The sequence below is a fragment of the Ailuropoda melanoleuca genome, chromosome 7 (assembly GCF_002007445.2).
Source record: "Ailuropoda melanoleuca isolate Jingjing chromosome 7, ASM200744v2, whole genome shotgun sequence".
Classification (NCBI taxonomy): Eukaryota; Metazoa; Chordata; class Mammalia; order Carnivora; family Ursidae; genus Ailuropoda; species Ailuropoda melanoleuca.
The window spans coordinates 53,660,239-53,686,975 of NC_048224.1; the positions used below are offsets into that span (position 1 = coordinate 53,660,239).

The following is a 26,737-nucleotide window of genomic DNA, read 5'->3' on the forward strand; positions in this document are numbered from 1 at the left end:
AACCTGACCCGGGAACAAGCCGACTACTGCGTCTCCCACATGAAGCCCTACGTGGACGGCAAGGGCCGCGAACTCCCCACCGCCTTCGACTACGTGGAGTTCACCCGCTCGCTCTTCGTGAACTGATCCCGCTCCCAGCCTCTCCTGGCCTGCGCTGCCTGCCCCGCTGTCGCCTTGCTGCATGTCACCTCCTCTCTGTGCTCCTCGAGTATTCCAGTGTCACTTTCCACTGTAAGCTCACGTCCGCTTCGCTTGGGGATATGACTTAGTAGAAACGGTGCTTCACGAAGCCGTTTCCGGTCCAGTGGCACTCGCCCCGTTGCTGTGGGGACCCGGATTCCTGTTGTGAAGGCAGCTGCCCCCATTCCGACGCGAGAAATCATCTAAGCAGCTGGCTCATTCCCTCCTTGTTCTCCCCCTGCATTTTGTTTTCACATAACAAATAAACGAGTCTCACCTAGACGCTTGTGTTGTCTTCATTCAGCTTCCGCGAGAGAGCCACAGCTCAGCACAGGTGTGGCCTCGCCCCACCTGCCCCCACCCACAGGGCCCTGCTGTCGCTTCACAGTCCTCAGGTGGCCACCTCGGCGGCCAGCTGCTCCAAGTCCTCGGTCTCCCGGGGCCCTTGTTCCGTGAACTCGGTGCTCAGCTGCCACACCTTTACCGTGCCCTCGGCGTCGCCGGCGGCCAGGAGCTGAGTCCGCTGGCAATTAAATTCCAGACAGTAGACTGGGCTTTCATCCTGGGTTTGCTTGATTGAAACTGTGGGTTTCTGGGAGCTTTTCTGGAGATCAAACAGTTGCACGTCACCTGCAGGGGGAGAGATTCGTGGAAGAGGGGCAGTGGCTCTCGCCCCCAAGTCCCCTGCGCACCCGGGCAGAGAAAGTCGACAGGCTACGGCAGAAAATAAAGCTGTTGCCTGCGACAGCAATCCCTCCCACACGAGGAAAGTCCTCCCCCCCGCGTGTTCTTTCCCCAGCTCAGAATTCCAGATACGTGCCGGGCCCACGTGGCTTAAGTGGATCTGAGTCTGGCGTCCTCTTTCCTACCTTCCCCGGAAGCAGCCGCGAACACCAGCGGGCGCACTGGGGACCAGCGCACAGCAAACAGGTACTTGTGGGACAGCTGCAGGGAGGCCAGGGGCTGGGCCTGCAACATGGAGTACAGGTGGATGTGGCCATCGGTCCCCGCGCTCAGGAAGAGATTCCTAGACAGGACGCAGGGGAGGAGTGCTGGGTGGCCTGGTCCACTGGGCCTCCCTGAACCCCAAAACCAGGGAGCGAGGGGCCAACCACCAGCACTCTGGACACAAGGGCTCCTGTGGGGAAGAGCTGGGCCCAGTCCCGCAGTTCTGTGGGACCCCCTCACCCCCCGTGCCAGGTGTGCTGGGGCTTTCTCTACCTGTGGAAGGGGGAACAGCTCACGGAGTAGATGGGCCCACCGTGCGGAGAGAAGGTCAGCTGTGCCGGGGCCCGCAGGGGTACAGAGCTAGGCATCCGGGTGAGGGCGGCCTCTTCCGCTGCCAGGGAACACTTGAGTGGGAAGCCGCCTTCCGTGCCCAGAACAAAAAGCCTGGGGTCAAAGCTGGAGAAGGCCACCGCTGTGGCACCCACCTCGGTCTCTCCCCGGGGAGGCTGTGGAGAAATGAACGGCGGGCAGAGCCAAGGGATCTGGTCACACAGTGTCCCAAAGGAGCCCGGTCACTCAAGCGGGCGCTGTGGCCCAAGGAGTTCAGGCGGCAGGTCCTCCGCTGGTAGCGCGGGTGCCAGTGCCGCCTTCCCCCTCCCACCCGAGGCTCCTCACGGAGCTCCTATGGGGTCCAGGGGGGGCAGCTGGGACCCCACGTACCTTCTTCAGCTTGGCGTTCCTTGGGAGCTGCTGCACAACCAGGGCGAAGCCATCCGTGAGCTGCAGCTGGCCCGCCCCGAGCCCCTGCCACAGCAGCACCTTCCCGTCCGTGGCCACGCTCAGCACCTGGAAGCGGTGGCTGTGCCGGGGCTCGGGCAGCCAAACCACCTGGGGCGACAGGGTGCAGTGCCGAGGTCGGGAAAGCACTACTTGCCCCCCAGCCTGCCCTCACCTCCCAGCAAGCCCAACGGTCACCCTCCCTCCCCACCCACCCCTTCTAGGAAAAGAAGAGGGAGAATTCTGGGGGAGGCCTGGAGCCACCTCACACACCAGGGGGCAGTCCCGAGGGTTCCGAGCTCTGTCCCTGAGCCTGGGACAGCTGGGAGCCTCTGCTGGCAGCTTGGGGGGCGGGGGGCCGCTGGGCATGGCCCAGGGCCCTGGGGGTGGCTCCTGCCGGGGGCAGGAGGTGACTCATGCCCTGGGAGCTCTGAGAACGCTGAAGGCAGCTGTCTGACTGCCAGCTCCCCGGTGACCTCCTGCCATGGCTGTGCCGAGCGGGCGCCCGCTCTCCTGCTTGGCCTCAGGGAGCAGGCTCGTGCCAGCCCTGCCCAGCTCAGAGAGAAGGGGATGGTTCCCCAACCCAGCCAGCAGCCCACGCTCTGACCTGGTACACGGGGTCTGTGTGCGTGTCGTCCGTCAGGCCTGTTCGCCAGAGCAGCGGGTCCTCAGGATTGCTCACGTCCCACACCAACACCTCGCCACTGTACAACCCACCTGCAGGACCAAGCGGACTCACAGCCAGCACCCCGGCCTCCTGGCCAAGTCCCAGCTCTTCACACCCAACAGAGGCAGGACATGGAGCCACTTCCCCAAAACCACCTTGAGGAGGAAAAGTCCTGGCCCGCTGCACACACCCCCGCCACACCCCAGGAAGCTTCGCCCACCACCAGGCTGACCTCCCCGGCCCGGCACCCTGCCACTCGCTCCAGCACAACCCCCTTTCCCCACACGTGGGGCTCCTATCACTGCTGACAGCTCCCCAAGGGTGCCCACATCGCCCGGCCTCTGGTCCTGACCAGGCCGTGCCCTTCCACGGCCCACATCCCGACAAGACTCAGCAATGACCCACCTTCTCCTGTCGTCCTCCTCCTCCAAGCTCCATACCAGGCATCCTCACCTGAGCCCAGGGATCAGGGCTGCCCACAGTCTCTCCTCCCCCACAGCAGACCTGCCCTAGCCATGCGGGGGGCTGAGGGCCCACCTCCAGCCGCTCTCTGCAGGGTGGAAAGCAGAAGCGAGGGGGGCTGAAGGCTCACCTGCGACGTGGGACGGCTGCGTGGGGTGGAAGGCCAGGCACATGACGGCGCTGGGCACTTCCACCACTGCCGACGGCTGCCGGGGGTTCAGGCCTCGCCTGTCCAGGTTCCAGGCACACACGAAGGACTTCAGCGTGCTCCAGTCCCCGTCATCCAACCTGCACAGGGACGAGCCTGAGCTGGCTCTGCCTCGAGGCCGGGGGCCTCTTCCCCGCCTTGTTCGTATCATCTGACCCACCACTCCCCCAACCAGCCCCAAACAGACTAGCCTCTGGGTCGCACATCGGCCAGACTATACTGGGTACTGAAGGGGCACAGGCATCTCCGTGACACCTAAAGGGCATGACCTCTAGAAAAGGGTTCCCGGGAACCAAGGATGGGTCCACATAATGGCAGGGTGGGGGAACCATGGCCCATCGGGAGACAGCTCGTGGAGCAGAGGCGGCCAGCCCAGGCTTACTGCCCTGTGCTGACAGATGGGCACCGGGACTCTGGGCTCTAAGCCCCTCCCACCTCTGCTCTTTCCAGACAACCTGGTGCCCAGGCAGCCTTGAGAATAAAAAGACTCCCAGAATGGCCAAGCTCCAGGCCAACCCTTCACCACACAGACAGGGAAAAAGAGGCTTAGATCAGGGTCCGAGGGCTTCCCAGTGCCCCACAGCCACCCTGGCTGCCACTCACCGGCCATAGGCACAGGCCACCACAGACCCGGTGGTGTTCCAGGAGACACTGGTCACATGCAGACCCTGCCCTTGGGCTGGGGGGTAGCCCAGGGTGTGCAGACAGGTCACCTGCAAGAGACAGACCATCACGACCCTGAGCCCAGAGCCACCCAACAGGTGGCCTTATAGCCGCCTAAAAAAAACTACACGTAGGCTTGGACCTCCCGAGCCAAGCAGGTCCGCTGCCCAGTCCTGGAGGGAAATCTGGAGGCAAATCTGGAGGCTTCATCCAAACACCACTCCTCAGAGGATACTTCCAAACACCCAGCAGATAGGATCTTCCAAACCAAGATGGATGCCAGGTTCTGGATCAGAGTTAGACCCTGTTCTACACACCTTTCAAAAGCTTCGGCTTCTGGGACCCCTGGGTGGCACAGTCAGTTAAGTGCCCAACTATTAGTTTTGGCTCAGGTCGTGATCTCAGGGTCGTGAGATCGAGCCTCGTGTCAGGCTCTGCACTCAGTGGAGGCTGCTTAAGATTCTCCCTCTCCCTCTGCCCCTCCACCCCCTCTAAAAAAATATAGCTTTGGCTTCTGGAACTGGATGGTAGCGATGGCTGCACAATGTGACTGTACTCAGTAACAGGACTTTACACGTAAAGGTCTGGAATCTTCTTTCTCACCCCAGAGGAGGCCGGTACAGCAACTGAGAAGGCCGGCCGTGGGGGCCACCATGAGCGATCAGACCATGGTTTCCGGGACAGGATTTGCAGCACAGATCAAGACTCCTGAGAAAAGCTGCATACCCCTTGACCTCATGACCCCAAAGAAAGAAACTATCCAATGAAAAGAACCTAAAATGTGTAAAACGCTGTACACTGGGAACCCTCATAGGCCGTTGGCAAGAATGCAGAATGGCACGGCCGCCGTGGGGAAACAATCTGGTGATTCTTCAAAAGGTTAAACAGAGAGGCACCGTATGACCCAGCAAGTCCGCTCCTAGGTCCACACCCAGAGAACTGAAAACACATGTTATCCAAAAACTTGTACACAGATGTTCACAGCATTATTCCCAGCAGCCAAGATGCCCACCAACTGATCGATGGGGTACATCCCTCCAGTGCAGGAAGGACTACGGAGCCACCGTCAGCCCCGTGGACATTCTGACGTGCAAGAAGCCAGTCACGGAGACCGCTTTGTATAGGATTCCATCTCTGTGAAATGTCCACAACAGACAACATAGAGAGACAGAAAGAGGAGTAGCTGCCAGGGATTTGGGGGGATGAGGAGTGACCGCTAGTGGGCATGGGGTTTCTTTTGGGGGTAATGAAAATGTCCTAAAATCGTGCCAGTGTCGTACAACTCTAGGAACATAAAAAAATAAAGTGTACGGTTTAGTAAGTTTTTAAGATTTTATCTGTCTATTGACAGAGTGAGTGAGAGAGCACAGCAGGGGGAGCAGCAGAGACAGAGGGAGAAGCAGGCTCCCTGCTGAGCAGGGAGCCCGAAGCGGGACTCAATCCCAGGACCCTAGGATCATGGCCTGAGCTGAAGGCAGATGCTTCACCGACTGAGCCACCCAGGTGCCCCTACGCTTTTCTTTTTTTTTTAAGATTTTTTTATTTATATCTGAGAGAGAGTACACGAGTGAGGGGGAGGGGCAGAGGGAGAAGGAGAAGCAGACTCCCCACTGAGTGGGGAGCCCGATGTGAAGCTCGATCCCAGGACCCCAAGATCATGACCTGAGCCGAAGGCCTCTGAGGCTTAACCATCTGAGCCACCTGAACTGTACACTTTTAATGGGGGAATTATATGGGATGTGAATGATATCCCAATAAATCTGTTCTTTAAAACCGAGCCGTATAGGGGTGCCTAGCTGGCCCAGACAGCAGAGCACGCAACCCTTGATTTCAGGCTCGTAAGTTCAAGACCCACATTGGGTGTAGAGATTACTTAAAAATAAACTAAAAAAAAAGAAAAGAAAAGAAAAGCTGTACGGTGGCGTAGGAGGTGGGGGGAACTCAAGAAAACCTTTGGGGTCTCACCACATTCGGTTTCCTGACCTGGGTTCTGGTTCCACAAGTATTTTCACTTTGAAAAGCCACGGGCCTGAAGTGGCAGTTTGTGTGTGTTTTTATGTCCCATTCAACCTAAGTTTACATTAGAAATAAGCCGTATATGTTATTTGTCATAACACTACTTAAAACTGCAACACCCAGTAGAGGATGAGGCTACACAGGGGGAGATGCCGGGGATGACCGGGCTGCTCCACACAGTCACCGCGGCGGACGCAGGAACAGCACAAGGGTGAACAGCCCTGCGTGGGGAACACACCTTGATACACCGGGCACAGAAAAACACGGTGTACAGATGAACCTTCAGTGGTGTTTTCAAAGGACAAGCGTGAAGGCTCTGTAGCCCCCTGACAACACAGAACGGGCTTTGCTCCCGACCAGAAAAGACCCAAGATCGGTCACAGTGACGCACAGCTGTCCACACACGTGTGCGAAGCAAGAGGAAGAGAACAACAAAGCCAGGAGATCAGAACTTCTGGTGGGAGCCCCTGTCTCTTATCTCTGATTTCTAAGTGTTCCCCAGGTTGTCACATTGTTTTTGGAAATCTGAAATCAAGGTTTCTCTCTGAGCGTGGCAACAAAGCCTTTCCGGAGCCGCGACAGCCGAGCCAAGGACAGTGATGAAATGTCAAGGCCAACACCTTGACAGCAGGAGAGACAGCAAAACCCCACATCAGCCAAAATAATAATTCCATTATGAGGAAATCAACAAAAAACTGATGCAAAAGAAGAAGTGAGAGAGAGATTCGCTGATGTTGTTAATGTAAGAGCAAACTCGGAAAGTTCTCCTCTGCCGGGCATTCCGGGAACCGTGAAGACATGCGGCCGTCGCACTGCGCTCGGAGGGTGCCACCCGATCTCCCGCCTGTCCGCACGTTTCCGGAGGAGACCTGAGTCCCACAGGGGACCCACATAAAGGATGGCATGTCTGTGCAGTGGGACACAGCCTGGGGCACCTTGATAGGAACTGACATGGAAAGCTCTGGCACGTGAGAAAAGTGATTTAAAAAAATGTAGAGTGCTTTCCATTTTTTGTTTAAAATGTTCTCGGGCAGGGCGCCTGGGTGGCACAGCGGTTAAGCGTCTGCCTTCGGCTCAGGGCGTGATCCCGGCGTTATGGGATCGAGCCCCACATCAGACTCCTCTGCTATGAGCCTGCTTCTTCCTCTCCCACTCCCCCTGCTTGTGTTCCCTCTCTCGCTGGCTGTCTCTATCTCTGTCGAATAAATAAATAAAATCTTTAAAAAAAATAAAATAAAATAAAATAAAATGTTCTCGGGGAGGGGGGGCTCAGTCGGTTAAGTGTCTGCCTTTGGCTCAGGTGATGATCGCGGGGGTCCTGGGATTGAGCCCAGCGTCTGGCTCCCTGCTCAGTGGGGAGTCTGCTTCTCCCTCTCCCTCTGCCTGCTGCTCCCCCTACCTGTGCTCTGTCAAATAAATAATAAGTAAAATCCTTAAAAAAAAAAAAAATAACTGTGCTTAAGGACAACACTAGTAACAGTGCTGCGTTAGTGTGGCACAGAGAGGAGCTAAGGGCCTGGGAGCAGCTGCCCCACCGCTGTCTACACAGTATGCGCTCTGTGTTTCTGCAACGCCCGGATCTGTTAGAATGAGCACATACTGTTTCTGTAGTCAAAAAACAGATTTTGTGGGGCGCCTGGGTGGCATAGCGGTTAAGCGTCTGCCTTTGGCTCAGGGCGTGATCCTGCTGTTATGGGATCAAGCCCCACATCAGGCTCCTCTATTATGAGCCTGCTTCTTCCTCTCCCACTCCCCCTGCTTGTGTTCCCTCTCTCACTGGCTGTCTCTATCTCTGTCGAATAAATAAATAAAATCTTTAAAAAAAAAAAACAACAGATTTTGTAAAGGGGGAGAGACTCATACACACTTGGACTAAATTAATCCATAGAAAGGGGGGAAGCACTACTGATAAAGAACAAAAGCTTAACCTCTGTAAATGCAACCGTAAAATGGGGGGAGGGCAAGAGAACACGCTGGCTCTTCCCTGCCGCCGAGCCCCTCCGGTGCGGGGCCGCACGGAGATTCAGGGACTGAGCGCCTGGGTGCGGCCTCGGCACCTGTTCTGAGCGATTTTGAGAATTTCCCTCAAACAAACCGACTCTCCCGTGCCTTCCAATGACTTGGTGGAAGAGGGCAGAGGAGGAGGGCGAGGGGCTAGAGCAGGGCTTATGACCTCTGAATACACAGTTACTCACCTCGGTTTCCCGGGGAAGAAAGCATCGTATACAAAAAAGTTTGGCCAGAACTCTAAGGCTCTATGGTCAGTCGGTCAGTCGGTCAGTCAAGGACATGCCGCACTGAGCAAGCAGTCTGTCCGCAGGGGAGGCTGAGGCCCAGCATGGAGCCAAAGCCAAGAGCCCCCCATTCGCTCAGAGCCTCCTTCATCTCAAAGACTGGGCTGTCTGTGCAGCTGGACACTTGAGTATACAGGGTGACAGCTCTGAACTGAGCCTTGGAGACACTGAAGTCACCGGAGCACGGTAGCGAAACCAGACAAGGGCTCACATCCCAGCTTGGCCCGTGACAGCTGTGTGACCTCAGACAAGTCACTTAGCCTCTCTGGGCCTCCTGTATAAAATGGCGATCATCCTAGTACTGCCTCACGCAGTCACGCTGAATGAGATGGCACAGAGAGCCCTCACCGCGTGCGGCCTGGGGAGACACAGCCGAGCAGAGAATTCGGTCCAGAGTCCAACTCCCCGGGTTCAAACTTTGCCTCTACTGCTGACTAGCTCTGTGTGATCCTGGAAAAGTCACTTTGGCTCAGACTCTCCCACCTGTACCTCCCAGCTGTAAATGCAGGTAACTACACACCTACTTCTTTTTTTTTTTTTTTAATTTTATTTATTTATTTATTTGACAGAGAGAGAGACAGCCAGCGAGAGAGGGAACACAAGCAGGGGGAGTGGGAGAGGAAGAAGCAGGCTCATAGCAGAGGAGCCTGATGTGGGGCTCGATCCCATAACGCTGGGATCAGCCCTGAGCCAAAGGCAGACACTTAACCGCTGTGCCACCCAGGCGCCCCCTGCACACCTACTTCTTGACACCAGGGAAGGCCTGATGACTTACGCTTTTCTTTCTTTTTTTTTTTTTTTAAGATTTTATTTATTTATTTGAGATAGAGTGTAAGAGAGAGAGCATGAGCAGGGGGGAGGGGCAGAGGGAGGGGGAGAGGCAGAAGCAGGCTCCTCAGTGAACAGGGAGCCCGATGTGGGGCTCGATCCCAGGACCCTGAGACCATGACCTGAGCTGAAGGCAGAGACTTAACCAACTGAGCCACCCAGGCGCCCCTGATGACTTACTCTCATAAAACTATACACCCGGCAGAATGTCAGAGCTCTGTGAACGCTGTTATTATTAGCGCTATTATCAGTATCTGGACGGCATAAAGAAGGACTGGAAACGGGGCTCGAGCTGCGGCAGAGTTGGGGGGCATCCCAGGCCTCACCAGCCCATTCCCTACCGTGGGCTGCTGCTCGGTCCAGTTCACCTCGAAGCCGTCAAAAGCATGGCTCTGCCAGTTCTTGTTCAGCTCTCGAATAACCATGGCCTCCACCCTCCGAAGAAAGGCTGCGAGCCGGGGGTCGTCATGCAGGGACGTGGGCGGCACGCTGACTGGCACAGGGGCCTCCGTCTGCACCTGGGCGTCCACATGCTTCCGCGTCTGGGCAGCCTTCTCGGCGGTGGAAATGCTCGCTGTCTGGCAACTTCTCTGCAGAAGATCACAGCCCACCAGTCACCGCCCAGCCTCACCCACCCGCGCACTCCCCTCCCCTGCTGCCGCTTCCCCTCAGGCCTCTTGGCTTCCGGTCACCCTGTCTGCCCCAGTCTGTCCCTTTCCCTTGTAACTGGCCCATCTTCCAAAGGACGAGCCCAATCTGTGTGCCATGGGTGGAGATGACCCCTCAACCTTCCTATGTGCCCTGGGTCACAGTGAGAGGTCCAGGGGTAGTCAACGTGACCCAATAAGGGCCTCCCAGGACTTTTGGTGACATTATGACACTATTTGCAGGGGATGCGGGAATATCTTTTTTTTTTTTTTTTTTTAGGAGTGCCCTCTTGAAGATACTGACAATGATAAGAATCATGTCATAGGAGAGCCAGCAGTGGTCACCTAAGCCAGTACATGGAAGCACCTCAAAGCCAGCCACCAGCAGAATGCCCCAAGGCATCTCTCTCTTGGCAGGCACCTTCCAAGGTGCCCCCGTGATCAAAGGAAGCGAGTGTGTCTGTGATGAGCTAGTTGGTAGAAGGCAGGCTTCTCCCCAGCTGCCCCTTTTCTCCACCCTGCCATTTGCCTCCAATCCCTTGTCCCCTGTTTAGCCGGGCACAGGGACAGACAACAGATCAGCCTCTTTCTTACACGGACATGACCCATCATTTACCAAGTGAGGGACCCTCTATCGCACATCGTCGTCTTAGAAGAGGTTCTGCTCACGTGGCCCCTCACCAGGCACCTGAACGCATGGGGCAATGACAAGGCCCAGACCCCTGTGCCCCCCTGCCCCGGCTCAGGCTTAGGGGACAGCGCTGGGCAGCAGGCCAGCACTAGTAAGCCTGAAGGAAGGGAGCTGGCCCCACACAGGGCAGCTCTTGCTAGAACATGAAATACGTGTCCCCACGTTCCCCTTCACATTCCACAAAATTCTCTTTGCTTATCTACCTCCCATTAAGCTGTGAGTTCCTCCAGCTTCAGAACCCTGTCTGATCTCTCTTTGTATCCCCAGCACTTTGCAAGGTGTTTGGTACAGGGCACAAGCTCATTTATGCCATATATATATATATATATATATATATATATATACATACACACACACACACTCATGTATGCCATATATATCATTCTACATATGTTATATAGACACTGAATGTTATATATGCTATATATAACATATTACATATATTGCATGTTATTTATATATATCTCCATTATGCTACACACACATTACTGTTTGGGTACTATGGATACAGCAGAAAACAAAGTGTGTGAGATTCCTGTGCCTAAAGAGCTTCCACGGGGGGCGGGGGTACACAGACAAGGGAACCCTTCAACTAGCGCAGTGCTGCAGAGGCGTGGGAGAGAATGGAACAGCTGGGGGAGCCTCAGGGGAAATGGCACTGGAGCTGAGGTGTGAAGGACAAGCAGAGAGCTGCAGGAGAGGGGCCTGGACAGGGATGGGGGGGGCAGCAGGGAGGCAAGAACAAAACCTGCCCGTAGAAAAGGTCCCACGCTCAGGGACTGGACAGCAGGCGGTGTGCCCCGCCGCAGTGGGAGAGGAGGGCGGCACGCGAACAAGGGCAAGGCCAGGAGGCGTCTGTGAGCCAGGACGAGTGGGACTGTCCCTCTAGGTGTGAGCCCCCGGGGTGGCTGAAAGCAGGGCCAAGCCTCTCTGGCTGCTCAGGGAGGAGTGAGGAGCGGAGAGCAGGTGACCACCAGTGAACGTGACGGCAGATTCTGGGAGAACACAGAAGCAGTTCCGCCGGGCCTCCTCTAGACTGAGATGCCTCCCGCCGTCCACACGGAGGCATCAAGGATTCCCGAGAGCAGTCACACGGCACGAGGCTCTGGAGAGCATCCAACAGAGATGCGACCCGAAGCCACAGGACTGGAGGAGCCCCCAGCACCAGTGGAGTGTGTGCACTGAGGAATTCCTGGATGGGCACGGGGGTCGGAAAGTGTGCAGGCTGAGCCAATTCTAATAGTCTGTGGGTGAAAATCGAAGTTCCAGAAACCCACACGATGGTAAGAGTGTCAGTCCCTAAGTGCTCACTCAGGCACCGTCCCCAAAGCTCTTCCCATTTCTTACTCCTGCTCACAACCGCCCCATGAAGAAAACCCTATCTTTCCATTACTGCTGTTGGCGCTGAGGCACAGAGAAGTAACTCACCCAAGGTCACACAGCACGGAGGTGATCGCAGGGGAGCTTGAATCCAGGTAGTCTGACCCGTGACACCAAACTGTGTCTCAGTCATGGTGCTCTCACCCACACAGTCCAACGTCCTGGCCACTAATCACATCAGATGAACTCAGAAAAACGTTTCTAAAAGAATGTTATCCCAGTGTCTTACCGTCAGATAAAAATGTCCACAACAGACAGCGAGCTGTCACCTTTCCAGCTATCTCTATTAATATTTCTCTGCTACTTGCTTATTCAGGCAAATAACAAATGTCGAAACACTAGGGAAAATTAGGGAGAGAAAAAAACCTTAAAACCAATGATACTGTACCCGCAATTTGTTCCCCCTGTGAACCGGCAGGAAACTACCGTTACTCTCTTCCCTCTGGGACACCGAAGTAGGTTCCCATAGTTCAAGATCCGAGTAGCTGGTGTGACCCTGATTGTCTGAGGATGGAGCCCCAAACCTCCAAAAAAGAAGGGCTCGATCAAGGCCACCCCACATATAAGTGGATGCCTTCCGTGCCAGGCAGCGTGTGGCTGGGCTGAGGCTCCCATCTGAGATGTCAGGGAAGAAGTCAGGGCCGAGTGGGATCCTTGCTTCCTAGGCCTCGGCAGGGCCGGGAAGGAGAGTATTAGGGATGCGGGGCTGCAGCCTGCCTCCCACACCTCAGAGGCAGAGACGCTGCAGGGGAAACAGGGGCTGGAGCCAGACTTTAATCACACTGGAAGGTGTGGACTAGGGAAACAACAACTCTCAAACCAAGATCACCAAGCTCTAGGCTCTGGAGTCTGAGGCCCCGGCAAACCCCCGCAGAGAGGAAGGCAATGAGACTCAGGGAGCAGAGCCCAGGATGGGGGCTCAGCTGTCCTGCCCCGAGAGCCTGCAGATACCCAGAATGTCAGGACTCCTACCCAAGCCATAAAACGTGCCCCAACACCAGGACGGCAGCTTCTGACTGGATGGGAAGTGGACACTAACCTAGGCTGGGCCATTCGTGCTCTCTCTGGGAAACTCACAACAGAGACAAAGATTTCACAAGTTAGACAGCACAGGCCTGGAACTGAAACTTGGAAACTCTGGGCCCCGACACTCAGCCACAGTGCGACCAGGAGACAAGCAGACAGGCCTCAGGGGATGCATGGCAACAGCACAGCTGAGAGGTGGAGAGCCCCCAAAGCCTCCTGGAATCCTCAGAACCAGCTGCACCTCCATGCAGAGGCCCAGGAGACCCCTGCATCCTAAAGAGAAGCGCCTGGTTTGGGCCAGTTTCTGTCACTTGCTATCATACTGACCCCTAGGAGGGCTCCCTGACCCCTAGACCGCCACCCCTCAAGGCCTCACTTCTGAAATAAGGGGTCTCTGGCTGGCACCTAGGACTGGCTGATCAATTTCAGGAACACTCACCATGACAGAGGAAATGGCCCCACTGGGTCCAGTGACCGGCCCCCACCCCAGGCCCCGAGGGGTGTACTGACAGAATACTGGGCTCTGTCCTGCCTTCAGGGTCAAAGAATGATCAGTGCCGGTGTAACTGTGCCAATGTGTGATTCAGTCATTCAGAAACTGGCCAGCTAGAGAAATCCATGCAGGGGATATCAATATGGGGCAAGCCAACTTCAAAGTCATGAGTAGAATAGTCACTTTCTTATTAAAAATATACGCTCTAGGGGCACCTGGCTGGCTCAGTCAGTAGAGCATGCGACTCTTGATCTTGGGGTCATGAGCTCAAGCCCCATGGTGGGTGTAGAGAGAGATCGATATGGGTGCCTGGGTGGCTCGGTTGGTAAGCATCTGACTCTTGATTTCAGCTCAGGTCATGATCTCAGGGTTGTGAAATCAAGCCCCCCACCTAGCTCCGTGCCGGGCATGGAGGCCACTTAAGATTCTCTCTCCCTCTGCCCCTCCCCCTCCCTCTCAAGGGAAAAAAAAAAAGAGACAAAATATATATATATTCTAGATCTCCTTGACTCTAGGATGTATTGATTATAAAACATTCCAATTATTTAAAAGTAGCTCTTCAGGGGGAAACTATATTAAATACACAGGTCATTTGTGAGACATACCGAATTTTAAGATTTGTTAAAAAGGTTGGGGGTGGGGGTGTGTCCTCTAATTGAGGAAATACATCACCATAGAAAGAATGTGTGTTTGAAGGTCTGGGCTGATGTGCAGTGAGAGACCGAGCCCCCATGACTCCCCTGGGTAGTAACCACCACCAGCAAATACTAGAAGCACGCAGCTTCTCCCTTCAGCCTCCCAACCAGCCTGAGCCAGCACATCTGACTCCAGAGTGGAAAGGGACCTCAAAGACCATTCTAGACCTGCATTCTCAATCGGCAGGCCCCAGAATCACCTGGAAGCTTGCTAGAACACAAGCTGCCACCATCCGGAGTGGGGCTGAGTGTGCTGTGCTAACAAGCCCCCAGGTGGTGCTGATGCCGCAGGTGGGGGCGGGGGCTGTCACTCAGACCCCACGTGTGGGCCTCACCCGTCTGTATGCTTCCCAGGGCCACAGCCCAAGGTCCATCACCTTTTACCCAGCCCCCCCAAATACAGACCGTGCTCACAATCCCCCCCTTTCTGACTATCTCTGCTACTGCGGGGGCTGGGGCTTCACCTGGGGTCGGGTAGCACATGGCTTATCCCCAGAGGCTAAAGAATGCTGTCCAGCCCACCTGAGAGACGCTGCTGGGCACGTGTGGTGGGAGTGGCTTGTCGTTGTCACCTCACCACTTCCAGCAGGCCCACTTCCACTCGTCCTCCCCAGAGTCTTCCTTTCCCCAGGTTGCTGTCACCCCCAAGGCCTCCCTTCTTCCACCTCCTTCCCCATCGGGTCCTGCACACCTGAGAAGGCGGGCGTGATGGCAGCAGAGAGGACCCGGCCCAGGTCAGTGGCTCTCATGCACACGCTGCAAAGCCCACGCTCGAGCGCGAGCCCCACCTCGATTTGACCCAGGTGTGAGGCACAATTTGCCGCTAACAAGCAGACAAGGTGCGTCGGGCCTGTTTTGGGTGCTGAGCGGGTTTCGTGATGCCGTGTGGACACCTGTGAGGCCTCCGAGAGCATGGAGTAACTGAGCCCAGAACCGACATCAAGGCACAAGCTCCTGTTCAGGTGAACTTGCCTCTTGAGTCTATCAGGGCAACAAACAGCTATTCGAAGGATGACGTGGAGCCCAGAGCCAGCCTCGTGCGGAGGGCAAGAGCAGACATCTCCGTAGAAGCCGGGAGCCGCCGGGGTGCTAGACCACCTCTGAGCTACAGTTACTGCAGACTATCTTGGTGTCGTCTTAGCCTCTTAATCTCTTCTCATGCTCTTGGAAAAAAAAAAAAATCCAGTATCGACACTGTCTAGCAAACTCAAAGGTAGAGAACCACAGATCGAATTCTTGAAAATCTCTAAGAGGCCAGACCCCAGGTCAAAGACAAACACCCTCCAGCAGGGGGTGACATACACTACAGAAGCCACCAAGGCGCTGAAGCGGCGGCCGGTCAGGGAAGGAGGAAGAGCCCCACGGGGAGGCAGCTAATTTAATTCCAAGCGGGAGAGGAGAGAGGTACCCCGTGTGGGCTGACCGCACACAGGAAAATTATTCAATCCAGTATTTCCCGGGTGCCTTTGGGTGGTGCAGAAATACACAGAACTCACTCCCCTGCCTCTGGGAGCTCACAGTCCAAGGAAGACAGATCTGAATGTCCAAAATGCATCCCACTGATGAAAAAGTTCTGGAACTAAGGCGTGGTGATTGGCACCTTGTGAACGTACTCGACACCACTCAACTGTGCACCTGAAAACAGTAAAATTCTATTATATGTCTCTCACCACAACTTTATTTATTTACGTAATCTCTACGCCCAACACGGAGCTCGAACTCACAGCCCTGAGATCAAGAGTCACATGCTCTGCTGGCTGAGCCAGCCCAGCGCCCCACCACAATTTTTTAAAAGAGGGAAAAAACGCACCGCACATTTTCCTGGGATCAGAACTGGGCTCCAGAAAGATTATGCTGTTGGAAAGTGAGATACATTCAATTGGGGGTCTCAAATCTTGCTACCCATTAGAATGATCTGGGAAGCTTTAATAAAACCGATTCCCATCTCACACCACATACCAATTAAGCGGAATTGCTGAAGGTAGGACCCAGACATCCACATTTTTCAAGAGTCTCCAGGACAGTCCAGTGTCAGTCAGGTTCGAGAAACAGCGGATGAGCAAGGAGGGATAATTACGTACCCTTCATCTCGGGCATCGTGGACAGGAGCCTGACACTCCCGTCCCATCCACCTGAGCAGCCCCAGGCTTTCAAACCGCTTTCTTACCCACAATCTCATTTAACCCCTCAGAAAGTATTCTCACAAGGACCCACTTTGCAGAAAAAGAGATCATGTGATCGGCCCAAAGCCCTAAAGAGTATGTGTACCCCGGTCTCAAACCAAAGTCCAGTATACTATCTCTCTGTGAACAGACTGGAATATGACAAGAAAAGTCAAGTCAGGCCAAAGGCCATTAATATTCAAACAGAAAAGGGGCACCTGGCTCGTGAGTTCAAGCCCCACGTTGGGTGTAGAGATTACTTAAAAAATAAAATCTTTAAAAAAAATTTTCAAAAGGGGTGCTTGGGTGGCTTAGTCGGTTCACTGTCTAACTCTTGGTTTCCACTCAGGTCATGATCTCAGGGGTGTGGGGTCAGGCCCCGCACTCAGTGGGGAGTCTGCTGGAGATTCTCTCTCCCTCTCCTTCCCACCCTCTCTTTCTAGAATAAATAAATCTTTTAAAAAAATTTTTTTAAAGAAAAAAGAATTCATCACTGGAACATGGAAGTACATTCGAATACCGCACCACTACATGGGCCAAGCAGAGACCAATGTTCAACTTTTCCAGAAAGACTTTTTTAAAAAAATTGAGGAACTGTATTTAAAAGTTAGCTTAAAAATTTTTTAAGTAAATAAATAAAAATTAGCTAAAACACTCACCATGGGGTTTACTGATAAAAGAAAAATTGGTGCCTAACCATCAAAAGAGACTGGTTAGGGGCGCCTGGGTGGCGCAGTCGTTAAGCGTCTGCCTTCGGCTCAGGGTGTGATCCCGGCATTCTGGGATCGAACCCCACATCAGGCTCCTCTGCTATGAGCCTGCTTCTTCCTCTCCCACTCCCCCTGCTTGTGTTCCCTCTCTCTCTAGCTGTCTGTCAAATAAATAAATAAAAAATCTTAAAAAAAAAAAAAAAAGGAGACTGGTTAAATAAAATCATAAAAAAAAAAATTTTAAACGTAGAAATTTGTTGTGGATGTATTAAGTGAAAAACCTGGGTCTACAAAATGTTGTGCACAGTGTGACTCCATTTTTTTTTTTTAAGATTTTATTTATTTTGGGGCGCCTGGGTGGCACAGCGGTTGAGCGTCTGCCTTCGGCTCAGGGCGTGATCCCGGCGTTGTGGGATCGAGCCCCACATCAGGCTCCTCCGCTATGAGCCTGCTTCTTCCTCTCCCACTCCCCCTGCTTGTGTTCCCTCTCTCGATGGCTGTCTCTATCTCTGTCAAATAAATAAAAATAAAAAAATCTTTAAAAAAAAAAAAAAGATTTTATTTATTTTATTTTTGACAGAGAGAGACAGCCATTGAGAGAGGGAACACAAGCAGGCGGAGTGGGAGAGGAAGAAGCAGGCTCCTAGCGGAGAAGCCTGATGTGGGGCTCGATCCTAGGACCCCGGGATCACACCCTGAGCCGAAGGCAGACGCTTAACAACTGCACCATCCAGGTGCCCCAGTGATTCCATTTTTATTTTATTTTAAATGGGGCAAAACAGACAACACAGTTGTGACAGGTACAAACCAAATGGCTGGGAAACTGGGTGATTTTTTTTTTCATCTCCAGGTTTTTTCTACATTTTGGATACATTAACTTCTATAAAGAGAAAGAAGTTAATTTGGAAAAAGCAATTTACCTCCTTCTTCCGACCCCTCCAACATTCTTACAACTTAATCAAAAATCTCCTTCAACAAGACGGGATGCTAGTCTAAGGAAATCATCCTCACAGATGAAAGCTCTTACACTTCAAGTGTTCAAATCCGTTTGCAGAATCCTACAGGTTAAAACTATAGTCACAAGAAAATCAACCTGCCTCCATTTCATTCTCTCTAAGAAGAAAAAAAAGTTAGACTGAATGGTGGTTTCCAACCTAAAGTCTTCTAGAATCTGGGTCTTTGGCAAACAAGAGCTATTTCAAGTGTTCTTAAAGGACAGTAAGTGTGAATTATACATTTACCTGTGAAAAGGATGGCGAGATTTAACTAAAATACCCCCTTGGCTTTGCACTAGAACCATTTCTAGGCAGCACGGTTAAGTGGGGAGTGCTCTGAAGCCACCTCAAATCCTGGCTTGAGACCTGCATGCAGACTGTTGGCCTGAGGCAAGAAACGGGTTTTCAAGACTAAGACTTCATGGAAAGCTCATTGGTGTTGGTGAGGACCTAAGCTCTGCAGGTTTGGCCACTCCTACGGCAAGCTAAGTTTTCTCTTCTGGGAAATGTGCAGCACCCTATAATGCCCCCCATTTTCACCGAGGAAAAACCAACATCCTTACAATGATCTGCAAGACCCTACTTGACCTGCCTCTGCTTCCCCACTCTGACTTCAACTGGGACCATTTCCCCTTCTCTCATTTCTCCCCGAACCGGCTGCCTCCTCAAACAAGCAAGAACTGCTCCAACCCCAGGGCCTTTGCACTTGCAGTCTGCCCTGCCTGGCCGCTCTATGGCAGGTATCCACTTGGCTAACTCTCTCACTCCTCAAATGTCACCTTCTCAATGAGGACCCCTCACCCCCTCACTTTCCAACCCAGTCCCTCCAATCCCTCACCCATCTTTTTCTTTCCTCCATGGCACTACTCACCAACTAAAGAACACCCAGCGGAATTTACTTAATTCGTAAGTTGCCTATTGGCTGTGCCCTAAGAACGGCCCCACGTCAGCTCCAGGAGGGAAGAGCTCTTGGCACACAGCAGGCCCTCCAAGTCTGCACAAAGACCCCCGAGGAGGCCTGGCGCCCAGGAGCCCTGCCCCTCACTTCCTCAAAACACCTCGCCGTGTGTGCTTTGGATTACGCTGCCAGAAAACCGGCGTCTCTCGACCTCGACATGCAATCTAGTCTTTTTTAAGAGAAGTTGGTTTGAAACGCCTAAAAACGGCGCTTCACACAAAATCCTTCAAAACACGGGGTCTTCAGAAGGCTTAAGGAAAAGACCCTTCTGTGGTTGTTCAGAGTCTGAGGAAACGCTCGAGAATACCGCAAGGGTTAGCCTCTGTGGGTGACGACACAAAAATAACCCGGTGGCACGCCAGAACCTGGCCCGGAGACCGCGCGCGGACCCTCGCCCTCCTGCCGGCGTCGCCGCGAGCCGGGCCCGCGCCCTCACCGTCTCCCGGCGGATGCCCTGGACGCCCCTCCACTGCGAGGGCACAGACGCCACGCCCAGGGTCTCGTCCTGCAGCGGCCCGGGCCGCCCGGGCCCTTCTGGGCTCGCAGCCCCGCCTGTCGCCAGCGCTTCAGCTCCCGCACTTCCCGCCGGGCAGAGCTGCCAGGGCTGCACGCGCGTTGCCATGGAGATAGCTCCTCCCTGTCGCGCCTGTGCACTCCGAGGTGACCTTCGCCCCTGCGCCTCCAAAGCGGAAGACAGGGGAGGTGAGGCTATCCCCACCATTTTTTAATTGGTCAGACCGCTTCCTCCAGATCTGAGAGGACGAGATAAATTATTATTTTGGGCCAGTATGAGACAAGCCTGGCCAGTTTTGGATACTTCATCCCAGTAGGGGCACGCTTGGACAGGCGGGGCTACCCCCGGGTGGGGGAGGGAAGTGCGGAAGTACGGCACCGTGCCAGGCTCAAAGATGGCGCTGAGCGGCCAGACGCAGGGGCGAGGACGGGAGGCTGCGACTGAGGCAGGTGACGAGTTGTAGGGCCAACGGGTTGCAGAGCCCGCTAAGAAGTTGGATGCTTCCAGGGGAGTCGGCTCCAGTTGGCGGCCGCCTCGAGTCCAAGCACTCGCCCTCTGATACTCAGTCTCTGCCGGGATAAAATGATTAAAAATATCCATCTGCGGAGGTAGAGTTTGGTTGGATAATTGGAAGGCCCAAATAAGGTCGAATATAGAAAAATCCTTGTTAAATCGAAATTAAAGGCCCAAATAACTACCACTTATTGAGTATCTATATCGTATGTCAGGCAGAGCCCAGAGATGTATGTATGTATGTATGTTGAACTTATTAAGTCCTCAAAACAACTCTAGGAAGAAGCAATTGCTCAATGTCACATGAGGGTACCGGTGGTCTGAGAAGCAACTGCCCAGCTCACCCAGGAAAGCCCACGGTACATTTGCCCAAGACCTGCAGATTGCTGCTTGGCCCCAAAGCCCAGTTCTGGGCTTCTTCGCAGGTGTCCTCCCCCCAGGTCCTCTGGGCTTTCTTTCTATCCCTTAACTCTCATGGATGGAAACCTGCCCAGTTAGGGGTCCTTCTGCACCACAGCACAACTGAGTCCTCATTAGAACTCTGTTCCAGCCAAGGCCATGAAGACTGATCAGATTAGCAGCACAGGAAAAAAATGAAATGTAATAGAAATTTCTTACAAAAAGAAAGTAGAATCAGTTAAAATTCTCCTTGTGAGCCCCTCTTAACACTAAAGAATTTGCAAACATCACCAAGGATTCCAAAAATCTCGCTCAGAAAGAAGCTCAAGACTGTGAGAGTCAAGAGGCTAGATTTGAACCCTGCACGCTGCTATGTCTTCTTTCATAGACTGGGTACCTCTTCAGGCCTTGGGTTTCCTAGGTGTAAAATGAAGCTAGTAAGACTGGATCTGCTTTACCTGACCAAGGAAGGTAAATATTTCAGGAAGAGAAGAGTGGTCAGAGGTATTAAATGGCCCAAACAGGTCAATGAAGATAAGGCCCAAAAATAGATCAATCACTGAAAGTGACACTCTGGATGATGTCTGGTGACCTCAGAACAATTTCAGTGGAGTAGGGGGAACAAAAGTCAGCCTGCAGTGGGTTTAAGAATGAAAGAAGGAAGTAGAAAAAGTAATGGATATTATCAAGCAGTTAAACGCAGGAAGTGGGTGTGAGTGTAAATTGGTAAAACCTAACTGGAGGGTAATTTGACAAAGTTTCCTCTTGAATCTAGAAATTCTACTTCTGGGAATTTTTCTTGTGTCACCAATTACAGATCTGCCCAGATGTTGAGCCCCAAGGAAATTCACTAGCACATCATTTATGATAATAGCAGGATCTTGCAGTCAACCTAAATTTCCAAGCAAAGTCCTGCCACACAACAGGTGCTCACTAAATATTTGAGAAAGAGGGGCACCTGGGTGGCTCAGTCAGTTAAGCATCTGCCTTCAGCTCAGGTCATGATCCCGTGGTCCTGGGATCGAGCCTCACATCGGGCTCCCTGCTCAGTGGAGAGCCTGCTTCTCCCTCTGCCTCTCCTGCTCCCCCTGCTCATGTGCTCTCTCTCACTCTCTTTCAAATAAATAAATAAAATCTTAAAAATAAATAAATAAAATATTTGAGAAAGAATGTATAGTAGGCCTTTAACTGAGTATTTCTGACACATGGTATAGAATCTCAGGTAGCCATTAAGAGTGTTGTTAGATAGATATTTAAATGTGGCAAAATGTGCAGCATATTAAAGTTTTTATAAAACTCAATTTATGCACAGTGTATCCTGTTTTTATATTATATATCATATAATATATCATTATAATATATATTTCTAATAAAACCTAGGAGTATAGATCCAAATATTGATAGCAGTTGCCTCTGGGTGATTTAAATTTCTTTTTTTTTCTCTTTGTGGCATTCAAGTTTTATGTGGCTTATTTGTAAAAAGAAAGCCAGGAATGAATGAATGAATGAATGAATGAACGAACGAACGAAGGATCAGACTATGCTTAGCTATGCTAGAGAGAGAGTATTATACCTTGGGCAAGCAGAACACTTGGGGTAATGTATCCAGGGTGGGAAAGTCTTGATCAGGGACATGTGCCAGAAAAGTGGAGGCTGAAAGGGGGAGCACTGGATGAGGAGTGGAGGGGCCAAGGAGAAGAGCAGTGGCCCTGTGGTGTCTGTCCAGCCCTCATCCTGAAGCAGCAAGCACTCTGGCCCATCCTCTGTTACCCTGACAGCAACTCAAACTCCTCGGCCCAGCCTCTGGGATGCTCCTCCCTGCTCTCCTAATCTTCAGTCCTCCCTGGAAGTATTATTTGCTAAAGGGACTAGATCCCAAACCCCTGTTATTGGCTCTCAGGAACCAAATTTCTCTCCTCTGGAGCACTCCTCAAACACGTAATTAGGTAACAAGGTACTAATGCCTATCTTTGCCCCAGTGGGTCAGCTCCACTAACATAGGGACCACAGGTGTCCCCAGAGCCCAGCACTGTGCCTGGCATACAACAAAGACTAATCGAATGCCTCACCATTGGTAAGTACAGTTTTCACCCTTATAGGAGGACAGAGCCCCTCTTAAATGTCAGATGGACTATCAGGCCATTTCCAGGAAGCTTCCTTCTCCCTACCTCTACTCTTTGCTGCACAAAAAGTTCAGTAAATGTATGTTCAGAGAATGTTACAATGCATTCAAAGAGGCCCTTTCAAAGAGTCAAAAAAGAAGGCATCCCCATTTCATTTATTTATTTTTTTAAGATTTTATTTTATTTATTTGTGAGAGAGCACGCATGAGCGGGGGGAGGGAAGAGGGGGAGGCAGAAGCAGGCTCCCCACTGATCAGGGAGCTCCGTGCATGGCTTGATCCCAGGACCCCGAGGTCAGGACCTGAGCCAAGGCAGACGCTCAACCAACCTAGCCACCCAGGCGCTCCAGGCATCTTTATTTTAAAACCCTGTTGGCAATTATTTCAGGAATATTCAGTTCTATTTAGTAAACAACTCAAATTTTGAATGTCTATACCATGCACCGAGGATGAAACAACAAATATAATAACACCTCCTAGTGTGTGGAGTTCTCACCATATATTAAACATTTTGCATAAATTCTCACAACATCCTGATAGGTCACGTATTACTCTGACCCCCATTTCACAGAGGTAAGAAAGGACAAAGGCTCAGAGAACCTTATGACTTGCCCAGGGTCATGCACAGCTGGTGAGATGGAGGTTGGATTAACACCTAGAACTGCCTGTTCAAAACCCCATGCTCCTTCCTTTAAATCACTCTGTGCCTTGGGGTGCCTGAGTGGCTCAGTGAGTTAAGCATCCAACTCTTGATTTCAGTTCAGGTCATGATCTCAGGGTCATGAGATTGAGCCCCGCGTCAGGCTCTGTGTTCGGTGGGGAGTCTGCTTGAGATTCTCTCTCACCCTCTCCCTACCCCTACCTCATGCTCTCTCTGTCTCTCTCTCTTTCTCTCTCTAAAATGAATAAATAGGGGCACCTGGGTGGCACAGTCAGTAAAGCACCTGACTCTTGGTTTCAGCTCAGGTTGTGTTCTCAGGGTTGTAAGATCGAGTCCCATGTCAGGCTCCACACTCATCATGGAGTCGGCTTGAGATTCTCTCTCCCTCTCCCTCTGCCCCTCCCACTTCTGCTCTCTCTCTCTCTCTCTCCAATTAATAAATAAATCTTTAAAAATAAATAAACAGGGGCGCCTGGGTGGCTCAGTCATTAAGCATCTGCCTTCGGCTCAGGGCGTGATCCCAGAGTCCTGGGATCGAGCCCCACATCAGGCTCCATGCTCCACTGGGAGCCTGCTTCTTCCTCTCCCACTCCCCCTGCTTGTGTTCCCTCTCTCGCTGGCTGTCTCTCTGTGTCAAATAAATAAATAAAATCTTTAAAAGTAAACAAATAAATAATAAATAAATAAATCTTTATAAAAAATAAATCACTTTGTGCCTCAACTATCTTGTCTGTAAAACTGGGGCACGAGGGTCTATTTCATCAGAGTTGAAATAAGATTGAATGAGTTAAGACTTGGAGAGCAAGCACACAAAGCAGTGGCTATATGTTATCAGTACTTAATTCTTCTTAAATATTTTTAAAATTTATTTATTTAAGTAATCTCTACACCTGACATGGGGCTCGAACTCACCACCGTGAAATCAAGAGCCACATGCTCCTATGACTGGGCTAGCCAGGCACCCCACACTCCTTAATTATTAACATTTTTTTAAAGATTTCGTTTATTTATTTGAGAGAGAGGGAGCAAGCAGGAGCACAGGGGATGGGTAAAGAGAGAGAGAGAGAGAGAATCTCCAGCAGAATCTGTGCCGAGCATGAAGTCCCATGTGGAGCCCCAGAGGGCTCCATCTCATGACCTCAGGTCACGATCTGAGCCGAAACCAAGAGTCTGACGTTCAACCGACTGAGCCACCCAGGTGCCCCTTAACTAGTAACATTATTATTACCACCAAGCCATATGAGATCAGGGAGGCCACACAAAGGGAGGCTGGGTGTTAAAAAAATGGGCGAGATTCGTCCTGAGTAACACTGGGCCCAGGGTAGGTTCTCAGCGTGTGTGTGCGCACACGTTTGGGTTTGGCCTTCCAAATAAGTGCTGTCTTCTCCATGTTGCCACCAATTATGTGGCAGGTGCCGCACTAGGTTCTGGGGACCATGTTTCTGCCTTCAATAAGCTTACAGATATGCAAGAAAGACAGTGCCAGTACTCTGTGAGTCAACCCCGGTGCTGGCCAGGGATGTGTGGTCAGCAAAGGAGCTTCATGAAATTGGGGATCACGAAGGGCCTCTGCAAGGAGAGGGCTTCTAGGCTGGGGTCTAAAGAAAAAGAAGTCATCCAGGCAAGAACAACTTGAAGGTGAAAATAGAAGTGAGAACAGGGGGTTTTCCAGCTAGAAGGAATAGCTCCTCAAAGAAAGTCCCCAAGACAAGAGGGAACTTGGTGCCTTGATGTGGCAGGTGGACCTGGGCTGGATCACACAGATATTAACGGTGCGGGGAGTTTGGACACCAGAAAGCCACTGATTGGTTTCAGGAAGAGAGTGACTTAATTGGATTTACGTATTTTAAGAAGATGCCTGGCGGATGGCAGAATGGAGCATGGATTGTGAACACCTACATCCCATTCGCCCAGGACAGCCCCACTAATTCATTATCTTTAAGGTGGGTTCTGGGACTTCCCTTGGTCATTCTCCAGGGCGCTGAAGTTTAAGACCTATTTCCTGAAGAGGAATTCCAGAACCATTTAGAGTAAATGTGGGATCCGTGAAGTAGGAGCTGATCAGAAGAGGAAAAATCCCACAGACTTTTGAGCAGTGGACATTACCTCCAAGTCACGCACGCAGGCTTCCCAGCTCATCCCTTCGTTCATTCACTCACTTAGCAGATGATTGTCCAGCCCCTCCTGTGTGTCAGGCACGGTACTTGAGAGCAAGCAACACCACCAAGAAGTCCTGTTTTCTTGGAATTTCCACTTTGTGCATCGACACTGGACACATAAGGGTAAAAAGTGCTTGGAAGAGGCACCAGGTCATTATGGTGAGGAGGTGGGGAGATGGAGGGTGGGGTGGGAAGGAAGTGGTAGAAAAAGCCACACCCCATTCCTCTCCCATGGAGGAACACAAATAACTGTTTTATTCAACAAATATTAATGGGATGCCTACGATAAGCCAAGTGCTGGAAGAGGAATGAAGCAAGGGAAGGGAACAGAGAAGGACAGAAACCATTTTATCCAGGGCAGACAAGGATGGCCTCCTGGAGGAGGTGCCGTTTGAGAAGTGAATTTAATCCCTGCTCACCCAGCCTCCTCTCTGCCTCTCAGCCTTTTCACCTCCACGCAGCTCAGGCCCCAACTCACCCAACCCTGGAGAGGCCCCAGCTCAAAGGTGCTCAGAAGACAAAGGAGCCTTAATAAACTCATTAAAACAGCTTTGTCAGAGCTGGAGTTGGGGAACAGGAAGGAAGGGAAGGACAATGGGGTAAAACTCCCACCCCCTTTCCCAGCTGAGGTCCAGGACAGTCAGTCCTCCCCATACTCACAAGCATAGATATAAGATGAGCCCCAACCTTGATCCATCACCCAGGATCAAGCAAGGGTGATTTTTCTTAGGATCTGCTGTAGTTGAGCCCCCACATGTGGCCAGTTAATGGCTGGTTATTAGAACATCATGGAGGGGAATTTGGCATCTGGCAGTAGGGTTTCAAATTTTTTAAGATTTTTATTTACTTATTTGAGGAAAGAAGGAGCTGGAGGGAGGGGCAGAGGGAGAAAGAGAGAGAGAGAGGCAGACTCCCTGCTTAGCAGGAAGCTCATCACAGGGCTCAATTCCAGGACCTGGAGATCTTGACCTGAGTCTAAGGCAGATGCTTAACTTCCTGAGCCACCCAGGCGCCCCGTCAAATCTTTTTATTTTTTAAAGATTTTATTTACTTATTTGAGAGAGAGACAGAGAGCACGGCGTGGGGGGGGTATGGGAGGGGCAGAGGGAGAGGGAAAAGCAGACTCCCCACTGAGCAGGGAGCCTGACACAGCCTGGATCCCAGGACCCTGGGATCAGGACTTGAGCCAAAGGCAGGCGCTTAACCGACTGAGCCACCCAAGTGCCCCTAAAATCTTGATTCTTCAGTGTAGTTACTGTGTTATCTCTTGCCTTTCCTGACCCTCTCTGTGCCCCAGTATCCTCTGCGTGGAATGCTTATCTCCCAGCTCTATGAAGTGTTGACTCCTTTTAATTTTCTTATGTTTTAAGTCTGAGAGTGAAGATTTTCTTCTTAGACTGAACTTCCCTGAAGATGTGATTGAAATAGGCTTTCCTCGTTATTCCCCATTTCACCCCTTCTTGGCTGCCTTCTCTGCTTGGTTTCACGCATTCACTGTTTGTTTCCACTTTGCCATGTGTGTTTTCCCACTCCGCCATGTGCTGCAGCCATTGTCCCCTTGGCCTCAGC

General features: G+C 52.1%; 2 protein-coding genes across 12 annotated transcripts in view; one reads left to right on the top strand and one right to left on the bottom strand.

Moving 5' to 3' along the window:
• SPTAN1 (spectrin alpha, non-erythrocytic 1) overlaps positions 1-462 on the top strand; it is a 58,460-nt gene extending 57,998 nt beyond the window's left edge. For all 8 annotated transcript variants that reach the window (XM_034664622.1, XM_034664625.1, XM_034664627.1 and 5 more), the window contains one exon: positions 1-462. In XM_034664622.1, the coding sequence (XP_034520513.1) occupies positions 1-126 (126 nt within the window). In that variant the 3' untranslated portion in view covers positions 127-462.
• DYNC2I2 (dynein 2 intermediate chain 2) lies at positions 456-25,259 on the bottom strand. 4 transcript variants are annotated; one of them, XM_019795234.2, is made up of 9 exons: positions 25,116-25,259; positions 9,385-9,633; positions 3,846-3,955; positions 3,165-3,322; positions 2,513-2,622; positions 1,849-2,016; positions 1,402-1,634; positions 1,050-1,207; positions 456-810 (listed from the first exon to the last, which is right to left on the bottom strand). In XM_019795234.2, exons 1-9 carry the CDS (start codon positions 25,158-25,160, stop codon positions 572-574), a joined length of 1,470 nt encoding a protein of 489 aa, XP_019650793.1. In that variant the 5' UTR covers positions 25,161-25,259; the 3' UTR covers positions 456-571. The 4 variants fall into 4 exon arrangements, with proteins under 4 accessions (XP_019650793.1, XP_019650794.1, XP_002915273.1 ...); XM_019795235.2 differs by lacking the exon at positions 25,116-25,259 and adding an exon at positions 19,237-19,437 and having other exon boundaries at positions 1,050-1,149; XM_002915227.4 differs by lacking the exon at positions 25,116-25,259 and adding an exon at positions 19,237-19,437.
• Positions 25,260-26,737: the final 1,478 nt, after the last annotated feature.